General features: G+C 43.8%; 1 protein-coding gene across 6 annotated transcripts in view; it reads right to left on the minus strand.

The window, feature by feature from the left end:
- Nucleotides 1-27881, minus strand: part of LOC126237364 (neutral ceramidase-like) — a 563642-nt gene that overhangs the window by 184250 nt on the left and 351511 nt on the right. For all 6 annotated transcript variants that reach the window (XM_049947432.1, XM_049947435.1, XM_049947436.1 and 3 more), the window contains 2 exons: nucleotides 16004-16180; nucleotides 15711-15838 (listed from right to left, as the gene is read on the minus strand). In XM_049947432.1, coding sequence (XP_049803389.1) covers nucleotides 15711-15838; nucleotides 16004-16180 — 305 coding nt within the window. The remainder of the gene's footprint in view (nucleotides 1-15710; nucleotides 15839-16003; nucleotides 16181-27881) is intronic.

Consider the following 27881-nt stretch of genomic DNA (forward strand, 5'->3'; position numbering starts at 1 on the left):
AGCTTTTGAGTCTGCTACATCTGTTTTTTTTTTTTAAGTCATCAGTCTTCTAACTTGTTTGATGCGGCCCACCACGAATTCCTCTCCTGTGCCAGTCTCTTCATCTCGGAGTAGCACTTGTAACCTACGTCTTCAATTATCTGCTAGATGTATTCCAATCTCTGTCTTCCTTTACAGTTTTTCCCCTCTACAGCTCCCTCTAGTACCATGGAAGTGATTCCCTGATGTCTTAACACACGTCCTATCACCCTGTCCTTCCTCTTTGTTTTCCACATATTCCTTTCCTCTCCCATTCTGCGCTGACATTTCCCGTTTTTCATCAGTCCACATAATTTTCAACACTCGTCTAAAACTGTAGTACCACATCTCAAATTCTTCGATTCTCTTCTGTTCTGGTTTTCCCACAGTCTGTATTCCAAACGTACATTCTCAGAAATTTCTTCCTCAAATTAAGGCCGATATTTGATACTAGTTTACTTCTCTTGGCCATGAATGCCCTCTTTGCCAGTGATAAGTGATAGTATGTTTCTGATGTCCTTGCTCCGTACGGCATTGGTTATTTTGCTGCCTAGGTAGCGGAATTCCTTAACTTCATCTACTTCGTTACCATCAATCCTGATGTTAGGTTTCTCGCTGTTCCCATTTCTGTTGCTTCTCATTACTTTAGTTGTTCTTCGATTTACTCTCAATCCATATTCTGTACACATTAGACTATCCATTCCGTTTATCATGTAATTCTTCTTCACTTTCACTCACGATAGACCTGTCATCAGCGTATCATTGGTATCTTTTCATCTTGAATTTTAACTCCACTCCTGAATCTTTCTTTTATTTCCATCATTGTTTCTTCGATGTATAGGTTGAATAGTAGGGGCGAAAGACTACATCACTGTTTCACACTCTTTTTAATCCGAGCACTTCGTTCTTGGTCTTCCAGTCTTATTATTCTCTGTTGGCTCTTGTACATATTGTATATTACCCCTCTCTCATTATAGCTTACCCCAATTTTTATCAGAATTTCGAACATCTAGCTCCATTTTACGAGCACATTGTCGAAAGCTTTTTCCAGGCCGTCACATCCTATGACCGTGTCTTCATTTTTCTTCAGTCTTGCTTCCATTGTCAACCGCAATGTCAAAATTTCCTCCCTGGCGCCTTGACCTTTCCTAAAACCAAACTCATCGTCATCTAACGCCTTCTCAATTTTCTTCTCCATTCTTCTGTTAATTATTCCTGTCAGCAACTTGGATTTTTCTGTGTGATAATTCTCGCACTTGTCAACTCTTACAGTCTTCGGAATTTTGTTGATAATATTTCTTCGAAAGTCAGATGTTACGTCGCCAGACTCATACATTCTCCAATCAGCCTGAATAGTCGTTTTGTTGCCACTTTCCCCTACGATTTTAGAAATTTTGATGGAATGTCGTTTATCCCTTCTGGTCTTTTTGATCTTCAAAAATGGTTCAAATGGCTCTGAGCACTATGGGACTTAACATCTGAGGTCATCAGTCCCCTAGAACTTAGAACTACTTAAACCTAACCAACCTAAAGACATCACACACAGGATTCGAACCTGAACCGTAGTGGTCGCGCAGTTCGAGACTGAAGCGCCTAGAACCCCTCGGCTCTCTTAAGTGCTGATTCCGATAGCGGATCCTCTTTCTCTTCTAAATCGACTCATGTTTCTTCTTCTATCACCTTAGGCAAATCTTCCCCCTGATAGAGACCTTCAATGTACTCTTTCCACCGATCCGCTCCCTCCGCTGAATTTAGCAGTCCCGTTAAGCTCTTTAATGTTACCAGCTTTGCTTTTAATTTCACCGAAGTTTCTTTTGACTTTCCTATATGCTGAGTCAGTCCTTCCGACCGTCATTTCTTTTTCGATTTCTTCATATTTTTCATGCAGCCATTTCGCCTTAGCTTCCCAGCACTTCCTATTTATTTCATCCCTCAGCGACTTGTATTTCTGTATTCTTGAATTTGCCTCAGCATGTTTTTCTACGTCCTTCTTTCATCGGTCAGCTGAAGTGTTTCTTCTGTTACCCATGGTTTCTTCGCAGTCACCATTTTTGCACCTATGTTTTTCTTTCCAACTTACGTGATAGCCCTTTTCAGAGATATCCATTTCTATTCAACTGAACTGGCTACTAAGCTATTCCTTATTGCTGTGTCTATAGCCTTAGAGAAATTCACGCATATCTCGTCATTCCCTAGTACTTACGTAACCCACTTCTCTGCATATTGATTCTTCCTCACATATTGATTCTTCCTCACTAATGGCTTAAACTTCAACCTACTCTTCATCACTACTACATTGTGATCTGAGTCTATATCTGCTTCTGGGTTCGCCTTACAATCTAGTATCTGATTTCGGAATCTCTGATCATGATGTAATATGACTGAGATCGTACCGTATCACCCGACCTTTCCCAAATATACCTCTCCCTCTTGTGCTTCTTGAACAGATTATTGGCTATTACTAGTTGAAATTTATTGCAGAACTCGATTAGCCTTTCTCCTCTCTCATTCCTTGTCCCAAGCCCATATTCAAATTTTTATATCTCTGAAGGTTGTCCATAGATTGCTTTGAAATTTTGATACGATGTTTCATTCGGATACTGACGTGTTTTATATACCTAATTCCTAGTACGAAGCCGATATTCTCCCGTAACCCTTCCTTCTACTCCTTCCCTACAACCAGATTCCAGTCCATCATGACTTAGAGATTGTACCTCCCTTTACATACTGAATTACCCGTTCAGTATCCTCATATACTTTATCCATCTTCTGCTTGCGATGTTGGGATGTATACTCTGACTATTGTTGTCAGTATTGGTTTGCTGTGGTATCTGATGAGAACAACGCTACCACTGAACTGTTCACAGTAACTCACTCTCTGTCCCATGTTCCTTTTCATAATTAATCCTACTCGCATTATACACTTTTCTGCTGCTGTTGATATTACCCTATATTCGTCTGACCAGAAATTTTCGTCTTCTTTCAGTTTTACTGCAGTGACCCTCATTAAAGCTAGACTGAGCCTTTTCAGATTCTGAAGCTTCCCCACCACCTCCAAAGCTCTGATATTCCACGCGCCCGTTAGTAGAAAGTTATCATTTCCTCTTCCTTACCATTCTTGAGGGTCAGATGTTGCAAAGTATACAACGGAACTCCTTGTGTTTTTGAGGAAGAAATGACATGCAGCATCGTCCACAGGTCACTCCGTTTAGCAACAGATAAAGAAGGCTGGTATTTCAGAGGAGATACCGCATGGCATACATCAGCCACGGCCTTTCCTCTTTTGAATACAATGACACTCTTCTAGTTTAATCTTCCAAAAAGTAAAAATTTTCAGTACCTCTTGCAGATAGATGCATATGAAACGGTTTTGATCACACTCCTTCCTACTCTTTCTACTTTTTTTGAGATCCATATTATCTCGATCCATTATAGGTATATTTTACTGATAGAAACAAAAGCTTACATTACCTCGGCTTAGCACACAAACTGTGCATTAACTGGACGAGGAGACCTTGACGCATGGAACTCCAGAAGAAAACATTGCTTGGTTCAAAGACCATACTCCATCTAGTGGTAAATGTTAGCAACATTTTTGCCACGATTTGGCGCTTGGAAAAGGTTTAGGGATTTTAACAGAATAAAGGCTACACAGTAGCACTGAAAACATGTTTTGTGGAATAATGGTACTTAGAGTGTTTGACATTTCTGCTTTTCACTTAAATAAAATACTGAAAAGATAATGAAATTCGTTTCAGTCAACCATTAAGGACTAGCAGCGTTTCAAGCTTAATTAACTGAGTTCTGTCGTAACCAAGGTAAAAATTCCTGTTGTCTTTTTTTTCTTACAACAAAGGTGAGTGGACGGTGGACGGGAAGGTCGCCCAGAGTGGAGGTCAGTGACCTTCCGCTCAGGGAAATTCTCCTTTTTTGCTGAAAGAGACGACGGCCAAATATAGACGGCCGAGTGAGAAGCCAGCTTTCCGTGAGGACGTTTGTGACAGGTCGGGAAGCCGGGGGGAAAACTGCTCTTTCAGTGTTCCCCGGGGTGCCTATAATTGCTTCAAGACAACCCCTTTTCGAGAGAAGCGATTCGAGAGGGAGAGTAAAAAGCGACCTGCCGGCGACGAATACTCTGTCCACTGGCCGGAGGTATCGTTCGCAACCATTCCTCCTCTAGTGGCAGACAATCAAAGAAAATCGACAGAGGGGAACAAACACAACTTCTGCGTTTCTTTGCCTTCTGCGTTTCTTTGCCTTCCATTAAGAAAGCAACGTTTGTAATATCGTTGCAGGTTGCGAGAAGACAATGCTACGCAAAGTAGCGAACTCCGATTGGGGACTCCATGTAATTATTGGAACAATCTTCTTAACAACATGCTTACTTCGACACTCAATAAATCAGTTCTCACCGAGACATCACTTCGGATTTGAAGCAGCAGCATGATACTGACACTTCGTAGCTGTGGTATGATTATTCCTATTGAAGTACGAGGGCAGTTCAATAAGTAATGCAACACATTTTTTTTCTCGGCCAATTTCGGTTGAAAAAACCGGAAATTTCTTGTGGAATATTTTCAAACATTCCCGCTTCGTATAGTTTCATTGACTTCCGACAGGTGGCAGCCCTGTACGGAGCTGTTAAAATGGCGTCTGTAACGGATGTGCGTTGCAAACAACGGGCAGTGATCGAGTTTCTTTTGGCGGAAAACCAGGGCATCTCAGATATTCATAGGCGCTTGCAGAATGTCTACGGTGATCTGGCAGTGGACAAAAGCACGGTGAGTCGTTGGGCAAAGCGTATGTCATCGCCGCAAGGTCAAGCAAGACTGTCTGATCTCCCGCGTGCGGGCCGGCCGTGCACAGCTGTGACTCCTGCAATGGCGGAGCGTGCGAACACACTCGTTCGAGATGATCGACGGATCACCATCAAACAACTCAGTGCTCAACTTGACATCTCTGTTGGTAGTGCTGTCACAATTGTTCACCAGTTGGGATATTCAAAGGTTTGTTCCCGCTGGGTCCCTCGTTATCTAACCGAACACCATAAAGAGCAAAGGAGAACCATCTGTGCGGAATTGCTTGCTCGTCATGTGGCTGAGGGTGACAATTTCTTGTCAAAGATTGTTACAGGCGATGAAACATGGGTTCATCACTTCGAACCTGAAACAAAACGGCAATCAATGGAGTGGCGCCACACCCATTCCCCTACCAAGAAAAAATTTAAAGCCATACCCTCAGCCGGTAAAGTCATGGTTACAGTCTTCTGGGACGCTGAAGGGGTTATTCTGTTCGATGTCCTTCCCCATGGTCAAACGATCAACTCTGAAGTGTATTGTGCTACTCTTCAGAAATTGAAGAAACGACTTCAGCGTGTTCGTAGGCACAAAAATCAGAACGAACTTCTCCTTCTTCATGACAACGCAAGACCTCACACAAGTCTTCGCACCCGAGAGGAGCTCACAAAACTTCAGTGGACTGTTCTTCCTCATGCACCCTACAGCCCCGATCTCGCACCGTCGGATTTCCATATGTTTGGCCCAATGAAGGACGCAATCCGTGGGACGCACTACGCGGATGATGAAGAAGTTATTGATGCAGTACGACGTTGGCTCCGACATCGACCAGTGGAATGGTACCGTGCAGGCATACAGGCCCTCATTTCAAGGTGGCGTAAGGCCGTAGCATTGAATGGAGATTACGTTGAAAAATAGTGTTGTGTAGCTAAAAGAGTGGGGAATAACCTGGTGTATTTCAATGCTGAATAAAACAACCCCTGTTTCAGAAAAAAATGTGTTGCATTACTTATTGAACTGCCCTCGTAATTTCAGACTTGAGTAAGTCCGATTTATTTTGTGTAAGTGATGGCCTGCAGCTAGTAAATACTTACAGGAAGTCACATTTAATCCTCACCAAGAGGTATTACTCAAGTAAAGTTTTGTGATATCTGTTTCAATCATCCGATCGTCGCCAGCTTATACAATTTTATTTGTGAACGCCGTAAGAAAAAATCTGTACCATACAGGCTGACGTAAGTACCGGTTGATCAAAAAGTCAGTATAAATTTGAAAACTGAATAAATCACGGAATAATGTACATAGAGAGGTACAAATTGACACACATGCTTGGAATGACATGGGGTTTATGCAGGATGGCGCTCCACCCCATATTGCTAGACGCGTGAAAGATCTCTTGCGCGCGTCGTTTGGTGATGATCGTGTGCTCAGCCGCCACTTTCGTCATGCTTGGCCTCCCAGGTCCCCAGACCTCAGTCCGTGCGACTATTGGCTTTGGGGTTACCTGAAGTCGCAAGTGTATCCTGATCGACCGACATCTCTAGGGATGCTGAGAGACAACATCCGACGCCAATGCCTCACCATAACTCCGGACATGCTTTACAGTGCTGTTCACAACATTATTCCTCGACTACAGCTGTTGTTGAGGAATGAAGGTGGACATATTGAGCATTTCCTGTAAAGAACATCATCTTAGCTTTGTTTTACTTTGTTATGCTAATTATTGCTTTTCTGATCAGATGAATCGTCATCTGTCGGACATTTTTTTGAACTTTTGTATATTTTTGGTTCTAATAAAACCCCATGTCATTCCAAGCGTGTGTGTCAATTTGTACCTCTCTAGCTACATTATTCCGTGATTTATTTAGTTTTCAAATTTATACTTACTTTTTGATCACCTGGTACAATAACAAAAAAATTAAGCATCCAAAAGACATCGTCGGATATCTTTGCAACTTGTTTAGAGATACAGTACAATTTTTTCTTTACTTTCTTATTTAAATGAATTTTATTTCTTTTGAGAGCAGATAAAAATAGTCTGCCTGTAGAATATGCTATCCATATTAAGTTATCTACAACAAGAAAACAACTCAAGGGTTCGAAACGTAAAATCGTATAATTACTATCATTTAAAATTCGGAGGAATGGAGTGCGTAACAAGACCATATACCTAAAATTACTATTCGTCTTGTCTCTGACACCTTTCACCGGTTAATTACCTCTTCACCTTTCCTCCTCCTGGCGCTGCACAGTTAATGTTAATTTAAGTGCGTTTGAACATAACGATCAAATTTATTTCCCACATTTTGCTATACTTTATTATTTCTTAGTAATTACGGCAATTTTATTTGTTATTAACAGGTTCTGTAACGAAATGTGGGTGAGACTTTTACGTGAACGGCAATAACCGGCTTGGACGAAGTTTTCTTAAGCGCCATTGTGGTAATCTCACTGAGATCGCCACGAAATGAAATAATTATTCACGACCTGCTTGCTCTTACTTTATTAAGTGCGATTTGTTGGTGCGAACAATATTCGCGCACTTGACATAGTCAAGCTGACATGGTCACGAAAATAGGATCAGTTATTCCTGAAACGTATAATATTTTGTGCAAATTGAATATCCTCAGTTCGTAGTCAATTTAACTGTCCAACAGAGTTAAGCTTGGTACACACAATCGGCGGATATGTAAAAGATTAAAGAGCTGCAGTTCTCAGTGATAAGTGGAACGACCACCAAACTACACAAGTTCTGCCCGTCTTCAGTGTTGTTACCAGGACTGGTACAGTTGACATGAGGCGTGATCAGCGTCGGGTGTTGAATGGTCACGGCGGAGGAGTACCCGTGTTAGAGTGTTATGAGCACCTGCCTCATTGTGGGGCCCTATGCTGGCTGGCCGATCCGTCTAATATCCTGGTTTGTGGGCCATTCGGATTAGGACTGTTGATATTTTTAAAAATATCGGGAAACCGATATATCGATATTTAAAAATATCATAATCGGCTATTGACTTACCGAAGAAAATTATCAATACATCGACGGAGAAAATATCGATGTTACAGCACAGAAAAATATTGGCTGCAGATAGCAAATGTACTCCTAGTATTAGAGCTGTATATTTAAGTATTGATTTCTTATTAGATATTCCGTACATTAACAAGGTAGCCGCTCGTCTATGCTCCGTAGAGTGAGAATTTAAATAAAAACGATGCACGTTCACGCTTGGCGATAACCACTTTGCTAATATTGGTCACTGCATGTAAGTGGCACAATAAAAGGTATCCGATGGGTACATCGTTAGGTTTCGTCATATATCGGATTCGTCCGGAGCACTTTATGTCGACTTCCCTGTTTTTTTTTATTTATTTATTTTTTTTTTCATTTTTGCCAACGCCAGCGACCTAGTAGTTGTAGTGTCAAAACTGCTGGTGAAACTAAGTTGCAGTTTCTGTTCACAGCGCCGAACGCCGATTACGTCAGTTTTGTCCCTCATACGTCTCCGTCCAGCGCAAAGACCAATCTCGTCATTTAGATATTTTTTCATTATTTTCAGCAACTGTTCTTGAAGAACGCCGATGTGAAGAAATTTGCGTTACAAATTGGTTTTTTAACGCAACTGGTGTGCTATTTCTACACACAGGAAATTTTTGTTATTCCATTCACAACGCCCGCCCCCCCAACCCCCCCACCCCCCACTCCCCAGTGGGCGCCCAGTGCAATCGGACCTCTTGATTTGTGCCAGCTATATTTGATTCACACAGTTGAAGAGAAAGGTTGGATTTGATGAAAGCTCGAAAAGTAGTAAGACTCCTTCACACAGTGAAAGTAAGATTATGTTCCACTAAAATTATGAAAACAACTTCAAATATTTACCGAAAACTGTGAAAAAAAATAAAATATAATATCGACAACCGATATTAGCATTTTGGCACGGATATATTTTTCAGAACAAACTACCATCGGCATGTATCGGTATTATTGTGTAATATCGATATGTCGATACATCGATTTCTCGACAACAGCCTTAATTCGGATGTAACGGTGGCGCGATGTTGGACTGCGTGGAAACGCGATGGCACGCATACTTGTCGTCGCGGTTTCCGTCCACTGAGACTCTCACAGCAGAGGAGGATGGTCGTATTGTGAATCAAAAGCATCGTACCCCCTTCACATCTGCGCATGCCATCCGAGAACAAGTAGTGGATACCCTGCAACTCTCTCCGTCATCCCGCGCCATTGATCGTATAGCAACGGCAGCCGTTCTAGCTAGTTATCGTCCGATGCGTAGGTTGCCGTTACACCACAACACAAATCACTGAGTGCGGAGTGGTGCCATGATCGGAAGGCATATACTGCTAATGAACGGCGCGGCGTCACGTTATGAATTGCGGTTTCGCACTATCCCAAGTGGACATCGTCGGCGAGTATGGCAGCGACCCGGGGAGACGTACCATTCTTCCACTGTTCACTGTTTTGGAGAAACGCAGTTATTTTTTCTAGCGTTATGATAGGGGCAGCAGCCCATCGCGACTTCAATTCACGACTGGTAGTGGCTGGGAGGAACGGAACTGAATACACAGCGATACGCCGCGGTGACGTTACCTGTTTTTCAACAGGGCAATGCTGGTCCACAGATGACACTTGTCTTTAGGAACTGTCTGAGTGATGGTGAGGTACTTCCATGGCCAGCAAGAACCCCAAATCCTTCCCCGATCGAACATGTACGGGATTGACTGAAACAACTCCGTCCCAGCACCAGCACCTAAAATACCATCGTATTTGTAACAGTTGTGGGCCAGCTCGCCTAACGGGAGAATACAACCGCTTTATGACAGCTCTACCCAACCAACATGTGCGGCAGTCTTGATTTCATATACGAACAGAACGAGCTGTGTTTCTCAACATCTCTGTTTACGGAATCCATGATGGTTTCTTCAATAAGTCGTTCGAAAAAAGACACACAGAAAGAAAAATTTTGCCAATGCCGTATATTTGTGGCTGCCAATCGTCCAGAACTGTGAGACCGCCAAGTGAAACCACGTGTACATAAAACGGTGACCGAGGAGGTGGCGGAGTGGCGATGTACCGTATTCGCATTCAGGAGGATGGTAGTTCGTATCCTCGTCCAGCAGTCCACACATACGTCCTCCACGGTTTTTCAGAATTGTTAAGCGCAAACGGTTCCTTTGAAAAGGTGAGACCAAGTTCCTTCCCCGCCTTTCCCTGATCGGAGCTCCTATTCCGTCCCTAATGATCTCGTCGTCGACGGCTTTTTAAACATCAATCTTCGTCCCCACCAAGGCCCATATCATATTGTTGTTGTTGTTGTTGTGGTCTTCAGTCCTGAGACTGGTTTGATGCAGCTCTCCATGCTACTCTATCTTGTGCAAGCTTCTTCATCTCCCAGTACCTACTGCAACCTACATCCTTCTGAATCTGCTTAGTGTATTGATCTCTTGGTCTCCCTCTACGATTTTTACCCTCCACGCTGCCCTCCAATGCTAAATTTGTGATCCCTTGATGCCTCAAAACATGTCCTACCAACCGATCCCTTCTTCTAGTCAAGTTGTGCCACAAACTTCTCTTCTCCCCAATCCTATTCAATACCTCTTCATTAGTTACATGATCTACCCACCTTATCTTCAGCATTCTTCTGTAGCACCACATTTCGAAAGCTTCTATTCTCTTCTTGTCCAAACTGGTTATCGTCCATGTTTCACTTCCATACATGGCTACACTCCATACAAATACTTTCAGAAACGACTTCCTGACACTTAAATCTATACTCGATGTTAACAAATTTCTCTTCTTCAGAAACGATTTCCTTGCCATTGCCAGTCTACATTTTATATCCTCTCTACTTCGACCATCATCAGTTATTTTACTCCCTAAATAGCAAAACTCCTTTACTACTGTAAGTGTCTCATTTCCTAATCTAATCCCCTCAGCATCACCCGATTTAATCTGACTACATTCCATTATCCTCGTTTTGCTTTTGTTGATGTTCATCTTATATCCTCCTTTCAAGACACTGTCCATTCCGTTCAACTGCTCTTCCAAGTCCTTTGCTGTCTCTGACAGAATTACAATGTCATCGGCGAACCTCAAAGTTTTTACTTCTTTTCCATGAATTTTAATACCTACTCCGAATTTTTGTTTTGTTTCCTTTACTGCTTGCTCAATATACAGATTGAATAACATCGGGGAGAGGCTACAACCCTGTCTCACTCCTTTCCCAACCACTGCTTCCCTTTCATGCCCCTCGACTCTTATAACTGCCATCTGGTTTCTGTACAAATTGTAAATAGCCATTCGCTCCCTGTATTTTACCCCTGCCACCTTCAGAATTTGAAAGAGAGTATTCCAGTTAACGTTGTCAAAAGCTTTCTCTAAGTCTACAAATGCTAGAAACGTAGGTTTGCCTTTTCTTAATCTTTCTTCTAAGATAAGTCGTAAGGTTAGTATTGCCTCACGTGTTCCAACATTTCTACGGAATCCAAACTGATCTTCCCCGAGGTCCGCTTCTACCAGTTTTTCCATTCGTCTGTAAAGAATTCGCGTTAGTATTTTGCAGCTGTGACTTATTAAACTGATAGTTCGGTAATTTTCACATCTGTCAACACCTGCTTTCTTTGGTATTGGAATTATTATATTCTTCTTGAAGTCTGTGGGTATTTCGCCTGTCTCATACATCTTGCTCACCAGATGGTAGAGTTTTGTCATGACTGGCTCTCCCAAGGCCATCAGTAGTTCTAATGGAATGTTGTCTACTCCCGGGGCCTTGTTTCGACTCAGGTCTTTCAGTGCTCTGTCAAACTCTTCACGCAGTATCTTATCTCCCATTTCATCTTCATCTACATCCTCTTCCATTTCCATAATACTGTCCTCAAGTACATCGCCCTTGTATAAACCCTCTATATACTCCTTCCACCTTTCTGCCTTCCCTTCTTTGCTTAGAACTGGGTTGCCATCTGAGCTCTTGATATTACATATATATATATATATATATATATCATATTACAGAGGCTAATCATGCCACCCCGACTGAACAAAGTGTTTAAAGATTCTGCGATAATAATTGAAGCAGAAGAAATTGATTAAAATGGGACTGGAACTGGGACTGGAACTCAGGTCTTTTTGCTTGCGAGGTAGAAATGCGAACCATTACACCACCATAGCATTATGGTTAACAATGCTGCACGAACTACTGAAATTGAGTGCCCTCCCAACACAAACTGCAATTCATATCTTCTGCTTATTTTCCCTGAATTGAAATTTGTGATAGGGAGGGCACTCAACTTGGGTAGTTCGTGCAGAAATGCTGACAACAGTGCTCTGGTGGTGTAACGATTAGCATTTCTGCCTAACAAGCAAAAAGACCTGGGTTCGAGGCCCGGCCGTGGTACAAATTTTAATTCATTTCTTCTGCTTCAATCATTATCGCGGATAAAGAAAAGACTTAAAATGTCTCAGGGAAAAATATAAGATGTTTAAAGATTACTATGTGTTACGCCTCTTACAGGTCCCCGATTATGTCTCTTTCAGATACTCAAGATAGATAAGAGAATGCAAAATTTGATAAAAATTATGAAAATTTCCAGATTCTCTTAAAATGGCGCCAGATGTGAGGGAAATGTACAGACGTAATTAGAAACATCGAACACGAATACAAAGAGCACAAAAATGCTCAGAGAACATCGCGTCCGTATCTAAACCCTACGTGCGGTATTACGTATAATGTAGGCAATGTAAGCATTCACCAAACCTCATGAGCATATGACGGTCCTTGGCCACATATTTTTTGCATTTTCACATATAGTTCACAAGCCACGATACAGAGCACGGCGAAGTTTATCATACCTATGCTGACAACGCTTTTAAGTGGTCCGATACTATAATCCGTCGTTCTCTACCTTGCGTTAGTTTTTTCAACTCCACCATGTGGATCCTCCAACCTGAATACACAGACGAGCCTATGTATTCCGTTTTATATATTGTAGTGTATGCATGGACCTACTGTTTTGTCCCTCCAGTGCTCCTTTCACTGCCAAGTAAGTTAACTATCATAGGGTATCGAAAGTGACGTCCCACTAACCGTCCCTCCTTCAGAAAGATCGGAGGACGCCAGCTGTCTCTAAGTTTGAATATGAATGAATCCTTCCACTGTATTTAAACGTCCTGCTATATTAGCTAACGATTTCACCGCTTCAGTTCACTATCTTCAGGCGTCTCTATGATAAATCGAGCAACCATGTATGGTTGTACACTGATACAACGTCGTTTTCGCCATGATTATGGACTACGATCAACTGTCGACGTTCTGACTTGCGTAGCAATCAAGAAATTGGAAAATGGAATTTGCTATCGTTATCGCGCCGCCACGACAAGCACACAGTTCCAGAGGCTACTGTTGAACTGATCCGTACTTCCTTCCAGCGGAGTCCTCGTCAGCCAATCCGACAAGCAAGCAAGCAGTCACAGATACCTCGTTCGACTCTACACGATGGCGCCCATAAAAGCTCGTGCCTAAGGGGGTACAAACTGCGGCTTCGTCACAAAATCAAGCCTGAGGAAAGGACACGACGGAAGGCATTCGCGGACACAATTCTAGCAAAAATGGATGAAAACGAGGCATTTCTTGACTTCGTCTGTTTTTCTGAAGAGTCTACATTCCACGCTTCCGACATGGTAAGCACGCACAGCTGCCGCATATCGGGAAATGAACCCTGCCACGTAATGACAGAGTGCGAACGCGACTCTCCGAACGTGAATGTGTGGTGTAGACTGTTTAACGTCTGATCCATTCTTCTTCGCGGAGCCTGCACTTAATGCAACAATGTACGTAGATATGTTGGAGATATATGATGTCCACAACTTCCTCGTGACGTAATATTCCAACAAGATGGAGTACCAACACATTTTGCGAACATTGTGGGGGATTTCTTGGCTCATGAGCTCGCAGATGGATGGACTGGGAGAAGTAAATCCATCGATTGTCTGTATCCCAAGAACCCCAAATATTTCCCCACCTGAATTGTTTTCTGCGGGAATCTATCCACAAACAAATGCATCAGACACCACCAGTTCCTGATGTACCACATCTGCGCCATCGCATTCGTGCAGCCTTGGAGAGCAGTGGGTTACAGATTAGATGTCTGTCTAAGGCGTACGTACAGAGATGTATTCTCTCTCCGTCCGAAACGGCCTCGGAAGACCCATCAGTACCGACCGGTCGCCGTGTCATCCTCAGCCGACAGGCGTCACTGGATGCGGATATGGAGGAGCGTGTGGTCAGCACCCCGCTCTCCGGACCGTTGTCGGTTTTTGCGACCGGAGCTGTTTACTCCTTAGTCAAGTAGCTTCTCAACTGGCCTCACAAATAAGGGCTGAGTGCACCCCGCTTGCCAACAGCGCTCGGAAGACACAGATGGTTACCCATCCAAGTGCTAGCCGAGCTCACCAGTGCTTAACTTTGGTGATCTGACGGCAAAAAGGTGTTAACAGTGCGGCAAGACCGTTCAAACATTTTGAAATACCGTACTTGTAGAAACATACCGTCAAGTTGGGAAGGGAGTGAGACAGGGTTGTAGCCTCTTCCCGATGTTATTCAATCTGTGTATTGAGCAAGCAGTAAAGGAAACAAAACAAAAATTCGGAGTAGGTATTAAAATCCATGGAGAAGAAGTAAAAACTTTGAGGTTCGCCGATGACATTGTAATTCTGCCAGAGACAGCAAAGGACTTGGAAGAGCAGTTGAACGGAATGGACAGTGTCTTGAAAGGAGGATATAAGATGAACAAAAGCAAAACGAGGATAATGGAATATAGTCGAATTAAGTCGGGTAATGCTGAGGGAATTAGGTTAGGAAATGAGACACTTAAAGTAGTAAAGGAGTTTTGCTATTTAGGGAGCAAAATAACTGATGATGGTCGAAGAAGAGAGGATATAAAACGTAGAGTGGCAATGGCAAGGGAAGCGTTTCTGGAGATTTGTTAACATCGAGTATAGATTTAAGTGTCGGGAAGTCGTTTCTGAAAGTATTTGTATGAAGCGTATCCATGTATGGAAGTGAAACATGTGTGATAAATAGTTTGGACAAGAAGAGAATAGAAGCTTTCGAAATGTGGTGCTACAGAAGATTGCTGAAGATAAGATGGGTAGATGACATAATTAATGAGGAGGTATTGAACAGAATTAGGGAGAAGAGAAATTTGTGGCACAACTTGACTAGAAGAAGGGATCGGTTGGTAGGACATGTTCTGAGGCATCAAGAGATCACCAATTTAGTATTGGAGGGCAGCGTGGAGAGTAAAATCGTAGAGAGAAACCAAGAGATGAATACACTAAGCAGATTGAGAAGGAGGTAGGTTGCAGTAGCTACTGGGAGATGAAGAAGCCTGCACAGGACAGAGTAGCATGGAGAGCTGCATCAAACCAGTCTCAGGACTGAAGACCACAACAACAGTTGTTGTATGTTTAACCCAGAAATACTGTATATTGTATGAATATTTCCAAACAACAATTTTGTCAAAAATGGTTCAAATGTTTCTGAGCACTATGGGACTTAACATCTATGGTTATCAGTCCCCTAGAACTTAGAACTACTTAAACCTAACTACCCTAAGGACAGCACACAACACCCAGCCAGCACGAGGCAGAGAAAATCCCTGACCCCGCCGGGAATCGAACCCGGGAACCCGGGCGTGGGAAGCGAGAACGCTACCGCACGACCACGAGATGCGGTCCAACAATTTTGTCAACGATTCTGAGTACAGCATTTCATTTCCCTGGAGGTTGTCGATGCCCAGAGGTTTGTTTGTTACTCTTACGAAAAAAGAGATAATACCTCGCGGCCAAATAATCACAGGCTGTATGGGTACTAGGAATATACGCACCTGCTACGTTCTGAGGCGGGGTTGGCGAGGTAGGCGGTGGGGCTGCGGTTGATGCTGACGCCCAGCAGCTCCCCCTGCGACAGTAAGAGGCGCGCCGGCTGCATCGACAGGTGGGCCCGTCTGATGCTCTGCAACACGACACCACCGACTGTGAGGAGCGCTGGACGTGACCATTAGACAGTCAAATGGGCCAGTGGGCTACTCTGCAACTTCAGCTATCAAAGGCTAGTGGTCATTTCTCGTGTGAGTTAATTCTGCAGGGTAATGACAAGTGTGAAAGGCTGCGGACTGACCTGCACGATGCCGGAGAGCAGTGCGTTGTAGGTCTGCCGGACGAAGCCGAGGCTGCTGATGTCGAACAGGAAGTCCTGCATGAAGCCTCCGGGCCCAGAGTGCGTGTGCGTCGCGCTGATCATCACGTTGCGCTCCGAGTACATGTCACCGAACTCCTTCCGCAGCTTAGAGATGACCTGCAACAAACGGGCGCATAAGATGTCGGACCGCTACATACAGTGATGGCCTATAAAATTGCAGCTCAAGGGATGATAACAAATAATGAAGAGCTGAATATATAGCGTAGCAGGAGGAATGTATTATGAAAATTACAGGTAATCCGGGGTGCACAGGGTTCACGAATTACTAAACAGTGTCTCTAACCTGGCTGAGCACCGAGTCAAAATGAACTGCTGCTTCAACTATCCGCCATGGGAGGTGGCTAGCCTTTCTGGCTAGCCACATATAATCCATGTAAGCGGTGAAGGAATAGATTAGTGTGACATTGGTAATTAAACGTGGCAATTGCACTTTCAGTCTGAAGTACAATTCTATGTACCGACTTGACAGAAAATCCTAGGAAGTTCTGGTCTTACGTTAAATCAGTGAGTGGCTCGAAACAGCATATCCAGACACTCCGGGATGATGATGGCATTGAAACAGACACGCGTAAAGCTGAAATACTAAACAACTTTTTCCACAGCTGTTTCACAGTGGAAGACCGCACTGCAGTCCCTTCTCTAAATCCTCGCACAAACGAAAAAATGGCTGACATCGAAATAAGTGTCCAAGGAATAGAAAAGCAACTGGAATCACTCAACAGAGGAAAGTCCACTGGACCTGACGGGATACAAATTCGATTCTGCACAGAGTACGCGAAAGAACTTGCCCCCCTTCTAACAGCCGTGTACCGCAAGTCTCTAGAGGAACGGAAGGTTCCAAATGATTGGAAAAAAGCACAGGTAGTTCCAGTCTTCAAGAAGGGTCGTCGAGCAGATGCGCAAAACTATAGGCCTATATCTATGACGTCGATCTGTAGTAGAAGTTTAGAACATGTTTTTTGCTCGCGTATCATGTCGTTTCTGGAAACCCAGAATCTACTCTGTAGGAATCAACTTGGATTCCGGAAACAGCGATCGTGTGAGACCCAACTCGCTTTATTTGTTCATGAGACCCAGAAAATATTAGATACAGGCTCCCAGGTAGATGCCATTTTCCTTGACTCCCGGAAGGCGTTCGATACAGTTCCGCACTGTCGCCTGATAAACAAAGCTATGTGGCTGGATTGAAGAGTTTTTAGCAAACAGAACACAGCATGTTGTTATCAATGGAAAGACGTCTACAGACGTTAAAGTAACCTCTGGCGTGCCACAGGGGAGTGCTATGGGACCATTGCTTTTCACAATATATATAAATGACCTAGTAGATAGTGTCGGAAGTTCCATGTGGCTTTTCGCGGATGATGCTCTAGTATACAGAGAAGTTGCAGCATTAGAAAATTGTAGCGAAATGCAGGAAGATCTGCAGTGGATAGGCACTTTGTGCTGGCAGTGGCAACTGACCCTTAACATAGACAAATGTAATGTATAGCGAATATATAGAAAGAAGGATCCTTTATTGTATGATTATATGATAGCGGAACAAACACTGGTAGCAGTTACTTTTGTAAAATATCTGGGAGTATGCGTGCGCAACGATTTGAAGTGGAATGATCATATAAAATTAATTGTTGGTAAGGCGGGTACCAGGTTGAGATTCATTGGCAGAGTCCTTAGAAAATGTAGTCCATCAACAAAGGAGGTGGCTTACAAAACACTCGTTCGACCTATACTTGAGTATTGCTCATCAGTGTGGGATCCGTACCAGATCGGGTTGGCGGAGGAGATAGAGAAGATCCAAAGAAGAACGGCGCGTTTCGTCACAGGGTTATTTGGTAAGCGTGATAGCGTTACGGAGATGTTTAGCAAACTCAAGTGGCAGACTCTGCACGAGAGGCGCTCTGCATCGCGGCGTAGCTTGCTCGCCAGGTTTCGAGAGGGTGCGTTTCTGGATGAGGTATCGAATATATTGCTTCCCCCAACTTATACTTCCCGAGGAGATCACTAATGTAAAATTAGTGAGATTCGAGCGCGCACGGAGGCCTTCCGGCAGTTGTTCTTCCCGCGAACCATACGCGAGTGGGACAGAAAAAGGGAGGTAATGACAGTGGCACGTAAAGTGCCCGCCGCCACACACCATTGGGTGGCTTGCGGAGTATAAATGTAGATGTAGATGTAGAAGCAGTGATACGTTAGTGATCGAAAGGGCAGAGATAACTCTGTGCTTTTCTACTCTGATGGGTCTTAACACATGCTGTGTGTTGCTATGTAGAGGCGGACACTGGCCCTCGAGGGGCAGGTGAACGCTATGGACAGCGGATGGCCACCATAGTGGTAGTTTTATAAGCTGAACAGTTAACTCATGGCCGATGGAGAGCAAAAGACTGCGGCTCTGTGCCGGTCTCTCGGCAGTCACCAGGCCAGCGCTGTATCGCAGTGCTCCTGGGTCAAGGACAATACGGTGGAGTCACGGTGCTAAAAGAACAACCACCTTGTTCCCCCAGTCAAGCTTGCAGGCTGCACTACCTATCCTCAGGTTAACGAGAAGAACTTGCCCGGTTGGGGCAGTGCGGGACCAGGGAGGGGGTCAAACAGGCGCTACTCTGTTTGTGCAAATGATGCACTGGCTCTTGCTGCAGATAACATATCTAGAAAATATACCAAACCGCCACCAACTGGCTCGTGGTATGTAGGAGCGAAATCGCACTGGTGAGAAAAGCACAATCTGTCACTGGTAAACGACAATCTGACTTACGTACTGAGTATTACTTTTTAATCTGAGAAGAACAGTAAATAATTTGGTTGGGAGAAAACTTTTTACAGTGCCTCTGAAGGGAAGATAGAAAACATCGCAAACTTACACCGTTGGAAAATAGTTGACTGGCCCAAAAAATTGCAAAAAAAAGAGTGATCTTGCGTGGAAAAGTGCATTTTGGGACATTTGCAAAGATTGGGGCATAGAGTGGAGAGCAGAACATCCAGAAGTTCGGGTCTGAACAGTCAGGTTTGGACATTTGCATGCATTCGGTCTTGTAGCCCAGAAACATGATTCATTTGTAGGCAGTCTTTCAGACCCAGAAATTCGGAGGTTGCATGCCCAACCGACAGAGTTTCTTTCTGACTGTTGAGATCGGTTGGTTTAGAGGCGGGAGAAGGGACCAAACTAGGAGGTCATCGGTCCCTTGGTCCTAATAAAACAATACCACAAGTGTGAGAATAAGACGGACGAAACATATAACACAAAACGGAAAGAAAGGAAAAGCCATAAGAACGGAGGGAAAGCAACGAACACTAAAAGCAAGAAAAGAGGACAAGAAAACAACAGAGAAACGCTAGAAACAGAAGAGAGTAAAACATGAAAGCAGATTACAGTGGCTGGCCAACCACGAGAATAAAAAGGGAAAGCCAGCTACTCTGCAACACATTAAAACACAGAGGGACAAAGGACTTGCGCTAAAACCTAGATAGAAGTATAAAACCCACTCTCACGGATAAAACGTAAAACTAAAGCTGCTGTGGATGCATTGTCGCCCAACACCGAAGGCAGGCTGCTGGGAAAGTTAAAAGTCTGCCGCAGGGCGGCTAAAAGTGGAAGTCCAGCAAGAGGTGGACGACTGTCATTTGGGAGCGACACTGAGGTGGGTCCTCGCGACGGAATAGGTAACAATACGTTAGTCATGTATGGCCAATGCGGAGCCGGCAGAGGACAACTGATTCCCTGCGAGAGGCCTGCATGGAACACTTCCACACATTCATAGTCTCCTTAATGACACACAGTTTGTTGTGCGTGCTGTTATGTCATTCCATCTCCCAAAGCCGGAAAACCCTGCGGCGTAAGACAGAACGCAGGTCAGCTTCGGAGATGCCTACCTCCAGAAGAGGTTTCCGCGTCGCCTGTTTGGCCAGCCTCTCGGCAAGTTCGTTTCCGGGGATTCCGACGTGTCCTGGGGTCCACACAAACACCACGGAACGGCGGGACCGTTCCAGGACTTAGAAGGACTCATGAATGGACGCTACCAGAGGGTGGCGAGGATAGCACTGGTCGATAGCTTGTAGGCTGCTCAGTGAGTCAGTAAACAGGAGAAATGATTCGCCAGGGCATGAGCGGATGTACTCAAGAACACGAGATATGGCCGCAAGCTCTGCAGCGAAAACACTGCAGCCAACTGGCAAGGAGTGGTGCTCAATATGTCCTCCATGAACATATGCGAATCCTACGTGACCACTGAGACGAAACTTCCTGGCAGATTGTGTGCCGGGCCGAGACTCGAACTTGGGACCTTTGCCTTTCGCGGGCAAGTGCTCTACCAACTGAGCACGACTCACGCCCCGTCCTCACAGCCTCAATTCCGCCAGTCCCTCTTCTCCCACCTTCCAAGCTTCACAGAAGCTCTCCTGCGAACCTTGCAGAACTAGCACTCCTGGAAGAAAGGATATCGCGGAGACATGGCTTGGCCACAGCCTGGGGATGTTTCCAGAATGAAATTTTCACTCTACAGCGGAGTGTGCGCTGACATGAAACTTCCTGGCAGATTAATACTGTGTACCGGGCCGAGTTCGAGTCTCGGCACGGCACACAGTTTTAATCTGCCAGGAAGTTTCATATCAGCGCACACTCCGCTGTAGAGTGAAAATTTCATTCTAGCCATTGAGCCGTCGGTGTAAACCACTTCAGAGCCCCGGAACACATCTTTCTGACTGTAGCGCGCATCTCGTGGTCGTGCGGTAGCGTCCTCGCTTCCCGTTCCCGGGTTCCCGGGTTCGATTCCCGGCGGGGTCAGGGATTTTCTCTGCCTCGTGATGGCTGGGTGTTGTGTGATGTCCTTAGGTTAGTTAGGTTTAAGTAGTTCTAAGTCCTAGGGGACTGATGACCATAGACGTTAAGTCCCATAGTGCTCAGAGCCATTTCTGACTGTAACAGTGCTTTCGAGCATCTAGAATAGTGAAAGTGGAAAGCTGATAACAGCTGTATTTATGGTGTGGTACAACAATGTGATAACGAAAGCCAACAAACAAAATAAATCCGTTCGTAAAGGGACATTTAGACATTTGGTACAATGAGGTAGTAGATGGTCTTGCTAAAGAAAGTATCAAACAACGGCACCCACTATTTACACAGCTTTCAGTTTGTGACTTTTCAGACGTATCAAAAAAAGAAGTTTGCGATCAACAGGAAACTTAGTGGCAAGTACAGCAGCAGAAAAAGGTCTTTTCTTTCGCTTCACATCAGCATATTATATCAAGAAAACCATGGCGCAATCCTAAAAATCTCCCAAGGAAATATATAACATCATTTATTAGAATAATGTTGCTACACGCATGTTTTCCTGCACATTTCTAAAGCATTAGAGCTACAGGGTCTCCCTCATGAATAGAATATTCAGGAGACGACGAAGATCACGATCACATCATACTAGAATGTTCCAAAAACATTCCAAATCGAAATAATCTGTGGGTAAACCTCGCACAAATGAAGATTCTCACGCCAGCAAATATTAAAACATTAATGAGTGAAGATAACATCAATATTAACATTTTATTAGTTCGTTACCGGCAAGGAGCAGTTATAAAACTTTGATATATCAAAGACTGAATTTTCATTTTTATTTATATTCAAAACTGTAGTATTTCTTGTTTTTAGATTAGCTATAGCCATTAACATAAGAGTTTCTTAAATGCTATATTATTTGCTGTAAAAAAAAAAAAAAAAAAAAAAAAAAGGTCGCGACTCCTGCCTCAAGATACTGTACATGACGTGACTACACGGGTCTGCATGGTCGGGCAAATGATACGTCGGTCCTCTCGAGCGCTGGTCGTGCATTGTCTCCGAGATCCTGCACGGCATTTAATGTGGCCTCCTGTATACTGATTTGTAATCCTTATTCTTTCTAGTAGACTTTTCTCCTTCTTGCAGGAAATATCTTCTCACATAAAACCACCACTAAAGTCCGATTACTGAATGAGAAATCAGCTGCGCAATCTATCGTGTGTACAGGGTGTAGATGAAGCTAATCTTTTCTCCTTTGTGTCGTCATTTTAACATCCAAGTCCTTAGAACGCTTCATGTCAATTTCACGTTTACTGCATGCCGTCTTCACTGTATTTCAGTTCCGGTTCTAGACTCATGGTGAATTTTACTAATCCACGTGCATGCGTGTCTGAATGAATACTGCATGGTTCTTCTTAGCAAGACAGGCACTGCACTGTCGTATTTATCCGCCAATAGTGGGGAGCGATTTCCAATAAAAGTGTCCTCCCCTATACATAAATTACGTAACGTGTGTGTACCAGTATAGGTTACGATGCAGTAACGCCGAGATACTCAAGTTTAGGTCTGGCTATGTGTCGTACATAGACAGCCAAAGCGTTTAAGGCAACCGCTTGTGGGAAATCCGCGTTTGAGTCCCGGCCCGGCACAAATTTTCATTGTAAGCATTCCCTTACACAGATGATGGTTGTTCGCAACTCCGAATGCATTTCATTTATTTCGTAACAGTTGTAGTCACCGCAGTGTCTGTTCCTTCGCACTTGCATGTATATCCCAAGAAACACTGCATCATTCTTCTTAATAACACAGGTGATGCAGTATCGTATAATGACTACGGTTTTTCAGTGCTCCAGAATAAATACTGCACGTCACAGAGTCCTTCACTAACATTTCATTGCAATCAGTTTGTATTAATTAGAGCGAGCACGTAAGATCTATTGTAGGGAACGTGACTGGTCGAGTTAAGTTCATTAACAGAATACCAGTTACTTTGGACTTTCCGCTGGGCGAGAGGTTCTCAATATGGGGCCATTATCAAAAGTACTCTCAATAAAACCGAACGGGACTCCCATTTTTATGTTCTTCATACAGGAGTTTTGTGGCGGCCAAACAATGCTATGTCTGTATTATCCTTTCGCGTGAATAATTTTCTAAACGTGTAATTTGAGATTCCAGTAACACTCTTGTAGTCTCCTATTGCGATAATAGATTGTCTCCGAGTGACTGAATAGAAACCTTCCATCAACTTAATGATTTTAAATAGACTGCTTACTTACATGTATAATTATCTGACGTTTGTCAATTTTTAATATGCTAAGGTTCTCTGTATTTACTCTGTAGATAAGAACATGTATCTCGATATCCGTCAATTTACTTCGATTTATCATGAATTATATGTAGTTTAACTTGCCCATGGAATAAACAATAAAGGAAATAAAATTCAGATTGGTAAGTTGTATTAAAATACCGGAAGCAAAGATACCTATTCTAAGTTTCACTAAGGAGATTGACATCCTCGGTGAAAGTGAGGAAGAAATTTGGGATCTATTGAGTGAAATAAACACTCTGCTTAACAGAGAATACGCATTAAGAAAAAACTACAGATACAAGAGGTAAGTGTGGAGTAGCAGCAATGAGATTAGCGACAAACATAATAACAAAATAGCGCATCACATAGTGGATGAAGAAATCCTATTTTGAAAGTAAAGTAACGTAACGTATGGTGGACGAAACTAGAAGTTAAGGTAACCCGCTTACGTAATGAGTGCGTTACTCGCCACAAAAGACTTTTAGTAACAAAAACTGGCCTCAATTTGACGAATAAATTTATGAGAATGTATGTATAATGCATGGAAGTGAATCATGAACTATCGGAAAACTGGGAAAGAAAAGAATCGAATTATATGAAATGTGATGGTACAAAAAGTATGCTAAAAGCTTCGTGTAATCATAAAATAGTAAATGTGGAAATTCTATGCAGAAACGTCTAGGAAAGGAATATGGCCGGCTCGGTGGCCGTGCGGTTCTTGGCGCTTCAATCTGGAACCGCGCGTCTGCTACGATCGCAGGTTCGAATCCTGCCTCCGGCATTGATGTGTGTGATGCCCTTAGGTTAGTTAGGTTTAAGTAGTTCTAAGTTCTAGGGGACTGATGACCTCAGAAGTTAAGTCGCATAGTGCTCAGAGCCATTTGAACCATTTTTGAAAGGAATATGGGAACTGGAACTAGAAGAAGGGGTAGAATGATAGGAGATATACTAAAACATAAGAAAATATTTTGATGGTACTGCAGGGAGCCGTAGAGGGCAAACGTTATAGTGCAAGTCATTCATTCGATTATTTATAACAAATAATCGAGGACAGTTTGTGTAAGCTCTCCCCTGAGATGATGAGCTTTGTACAGGAGTGGCAGTCGTTCGGCTCGCATCACTCAAAAGACTGATACAACAACTAAAAGGAAAAATAAATAAACTTTTGGAAAAAGTATTAGAGAGGAACATATAAACAGCAGAACGATCACTGACTTAAACATAGGGATAAAAAGCTCTTAGACTGGGGTAAAATAATTCGAAAACACTCGAGAAAGTAATCTATTACTGGAACACTTCGCGTTGCTTTGGTGACAGGTGTAGGGCAGAGGCGAGGGTTTCGACGCAGAGGTTGGCAATCTGGAGCAGCGTCTTGCCTCTGACGTCAGCACTGGTACGGTAAAACCGTAACAGCCAATCAGCGACAAGCCATACGGCGTCGCCACTTCCGCCACCTGCGCCCTAACAACTGCACTGGAGCATCCACACAGCTTCCGGGAGTCCGGCGCACGGGGTGGTCGATACGGCGCATCGTGGTCCGCACATTACATTATACCACTAGCGCTTAGGTCTCTGTGTCAGAACCGGCTATCAATAACGGATCTAGCTGCTACAGCGTGGCTGTGCGAAGGCCTTGTGAAAATTCCTCGGCCTCAGCCGGAAGCAACGTGCACCAATATAACACGAACGAAATTTTTTCGATGGTCTCATGTAACACAGTAACGTAACTCAGGTCTGAAGCTGATCTCCATAGTAGCTTTTCTGGTCGCTCTTTAACTAGTTCTCTTGTAGAAGTTACAAACAATTTTTTTTATGTTTGCCGTTTTAAAAAATGTTAAATATTATGGCTATATGAGGTTCAAAATGGCTCTGAGCACTATGGGACTTAACTTCGTAAGTCATCGGTCCCCTAGAAGTCATAACTACTTAAACCTAACCAACCTAAGGACATCACACACATCCATGCCCGAGGCAGGATTAGAACATGCGACCGTAGCGGTCGCCCGGTTCCAGATTGTAGCGCCTAGAACCGCTCGGCCACCCCGACCGGCGGCTATATGAGGTTCGATGAAGTTGTCATAATGGATACACAGGAGGACAATGTGGAAGACGAAAAGAAGAAATTCAAAGGAATTGTACAAAAGCCCTAGTCAAATATGTTCCGAGAAAGGTCCCGGCGGAGGTTAGAGTCCTCCCTCGGGCATGTGTGTGTGTTTGTCCTTAGGATAATTTAGGTTAAGTGTTGTGTAAGCTTAGGGACTGATGACCTTAGCAGTTAAGTCCCATAAGTTTTTTTTTTGTGTAAAACGTCTTAAGGGGTGGGAAAGACCCATCGTGGTTTAGTAGCCGTGTTAGGAAAATGCTACTTAAATAAAGAGAACTTCATCTAAGATTCAAGAGAGGTAAAAACCTAGCTGACAAAAGCTGAACGAGGCAAACACGAGATTAAGGAGAGCAATGAGAGAAGCGTTCAATGACTTTGAAAGTAAAACTTTGGCAACAGATCCGAGTACAATCCCTAAAAGGTTTTGCCTGTAAGTAAAATCACCAAGAGGGTCAAAAATCATCCGTTCACTCACTCAGTGACCATACTGGCACCGAAACGGAATATAACAGAGAGAAGGCCGAAATACTGAATTTGGTATTCCGAAACTGTTCCACCGTGGGAGACTGTAACATGGCCCCTCCTTTCAATCGTAGTACGAACGTTGAAATGGCAGATATTGAGATAACCGATCACAGAATAGAAAAACAATTACAATCCTTTAGTAGTGGAACGGTGCCAGGACCAGCTGAGATACCCATAAGATTCTACAAGGATTATGCGAAAGAACTTGCTCCCCTTCTAGCAGTAATTTGCCGTAGGTCGCTTGAGAAACGGAGGGTATCTAGTGACTGGAAGAAAGTGCAAGTCATTCCCGTTTTTAACAAAGTCCGTAGGACATATGCACGCAGTTATAGACCTATATCGTTGACGTGGATCTGTTGTAGACTTACGGAACGTGTGATCCTCAATAACTACGAGGTTCTTGGAGAAGCAAAATCTCCCCTATAAAAATCAACATGGCTTCTACAAACATAGATCCTGCGAAACTCAGCTCGCTCTGTTGCTCCATGAGATCCGCAGCGCCATAGACAATTTCGCTCAGTTTGATTCCTTCATGAAGGCATTTGCACTGTCAGGCACTGCTGTTTAGTGACAAAGGTACGACCTTATCGAGTACAGGAGCAGATCTGCGGCAAGATTTAAGACTCTCTTGCAGACAGAAATGCTGCCTTGCCACTTACAATTGTTTCCACTTGTATCTGTTTAGTCACCAGCAAATAATTTTCTTTGTATTTAAAGAGTGATCTCCAGCAGCGTAAACATTTACATGAATGTATAAACACCTGAGGATGGGTACAAGCCCGAATTCGGTCGTGTGACGAATAAATAATCTTTTATTGTGACTAGTAACGGAAATTTTTCTACACCCTACTGCGTTTTTCGTTTTGTCAAGTGCAAAATTTTACATTTCTCAGCTTTAAAGCCAGCTGCCAATCTTTGCTTCAGTACCTCCTCATCTGTTATTCCATCTTCCCATTTAATATTCGGCATTCTTCTGCAGAAGCACATTACAAAAGCTTCTCTTCTCTTCTTATCTGTTTACGTCCACGTTTCACTTCCATACAAGCTTACACTCCACACAAACACCTTCTGTAAAGACTTCCTAACGTCTGTGTTTGTATACAATGCAAACATTTTTGTTTCTTTTTACGAAAATTTTTTTCTTTGTATTGAAGGTCTTCGGGCAACGGCCTTGCCACAGTGGATACACCGGTTCCCGTGAGATCACCGAAGTTAAGCGCTGTCGGGCGTGGTCGGCGCTTGGATGGGTCACCATCCCGCCGCCACGTGCTGTTGCCATTTTTCGGGGTGCACTCAGCCTCGTGATGCCAATTGAGGAGCTACTCGACCGAATAGTAGCGGCTCCGGTCAACGAAAACCATCATAACGACCGGGAGAGCGGTGTGCTGACCCCATGCCCCTCCTATCCGCATCCTCACCTGAGGATGATACGGCGGTCGGATGGTCCCGATGGGTCGCTTGCGGCCTGTAGACGGAGTTAGAGAGAGATTGAAGGTCTTCACTTTATATCCTGTCGACTGTGAGCATTATCAACTATCATGCGTAACCCCAGAAAACTGTCTGTTTAACAATCTTCTGCATCAGAGATTTCTCGTTGTCGCCGTGTGGCACCCCGCTCTGTAGGTTCACTGCTGTCTCCGTGAACATCGCAAAGACGTTGTCAAGGAATCTTGGACCTTGGTCCGTTTCAGTTTATAAAGCAGTCCTCGCCTGCACATTTTTCTCCAGCACTCGACTGTCGCAGGGGATTTTAAACTGGTCCTACGGCGTGATGCGGTATCCAATGTAAACCGTCGCCGAGTAACGAACCTCGTGAGCCCGGTCCCGCCTCATTTCTGGAGTATGGAGAACTGAACTTCAGCGGCTCCACTGTCCCAATAGTGTAGGGAGGTTGTTTCGGATAAATATTTGGACACTGTTGCTGCGGATCTGCCAGTTTGGCTCGTGGAGCACGATCTCTTTAACGCCTGGTATATTTCTTGATAAGTTGTTACCGCTCAAGTACAATACTCGCTTTCATCATAAGAATAAACCTCATCTATACATTACACTACGTATTCTTCCGCGTTTGCTGGAACCTCATTGGATTTCGTTA

Source organism: Schistocerca nitens, chromosome 2 (genome assembly GCF_023898315.1).
Source record: "Schistocerca nitens isolate TAMUIC-IGC-003100 chromosome 2, iqSchNite1.1, whole genome shotgun sequence".
Classification (NCBI taxonomy): domain Eukaryota; kingdom Metazoa; phylum Arthropoda; class Insecta; order Orthoptera; family Acrididae; genus Schistocerca; species Schistocerca nitens.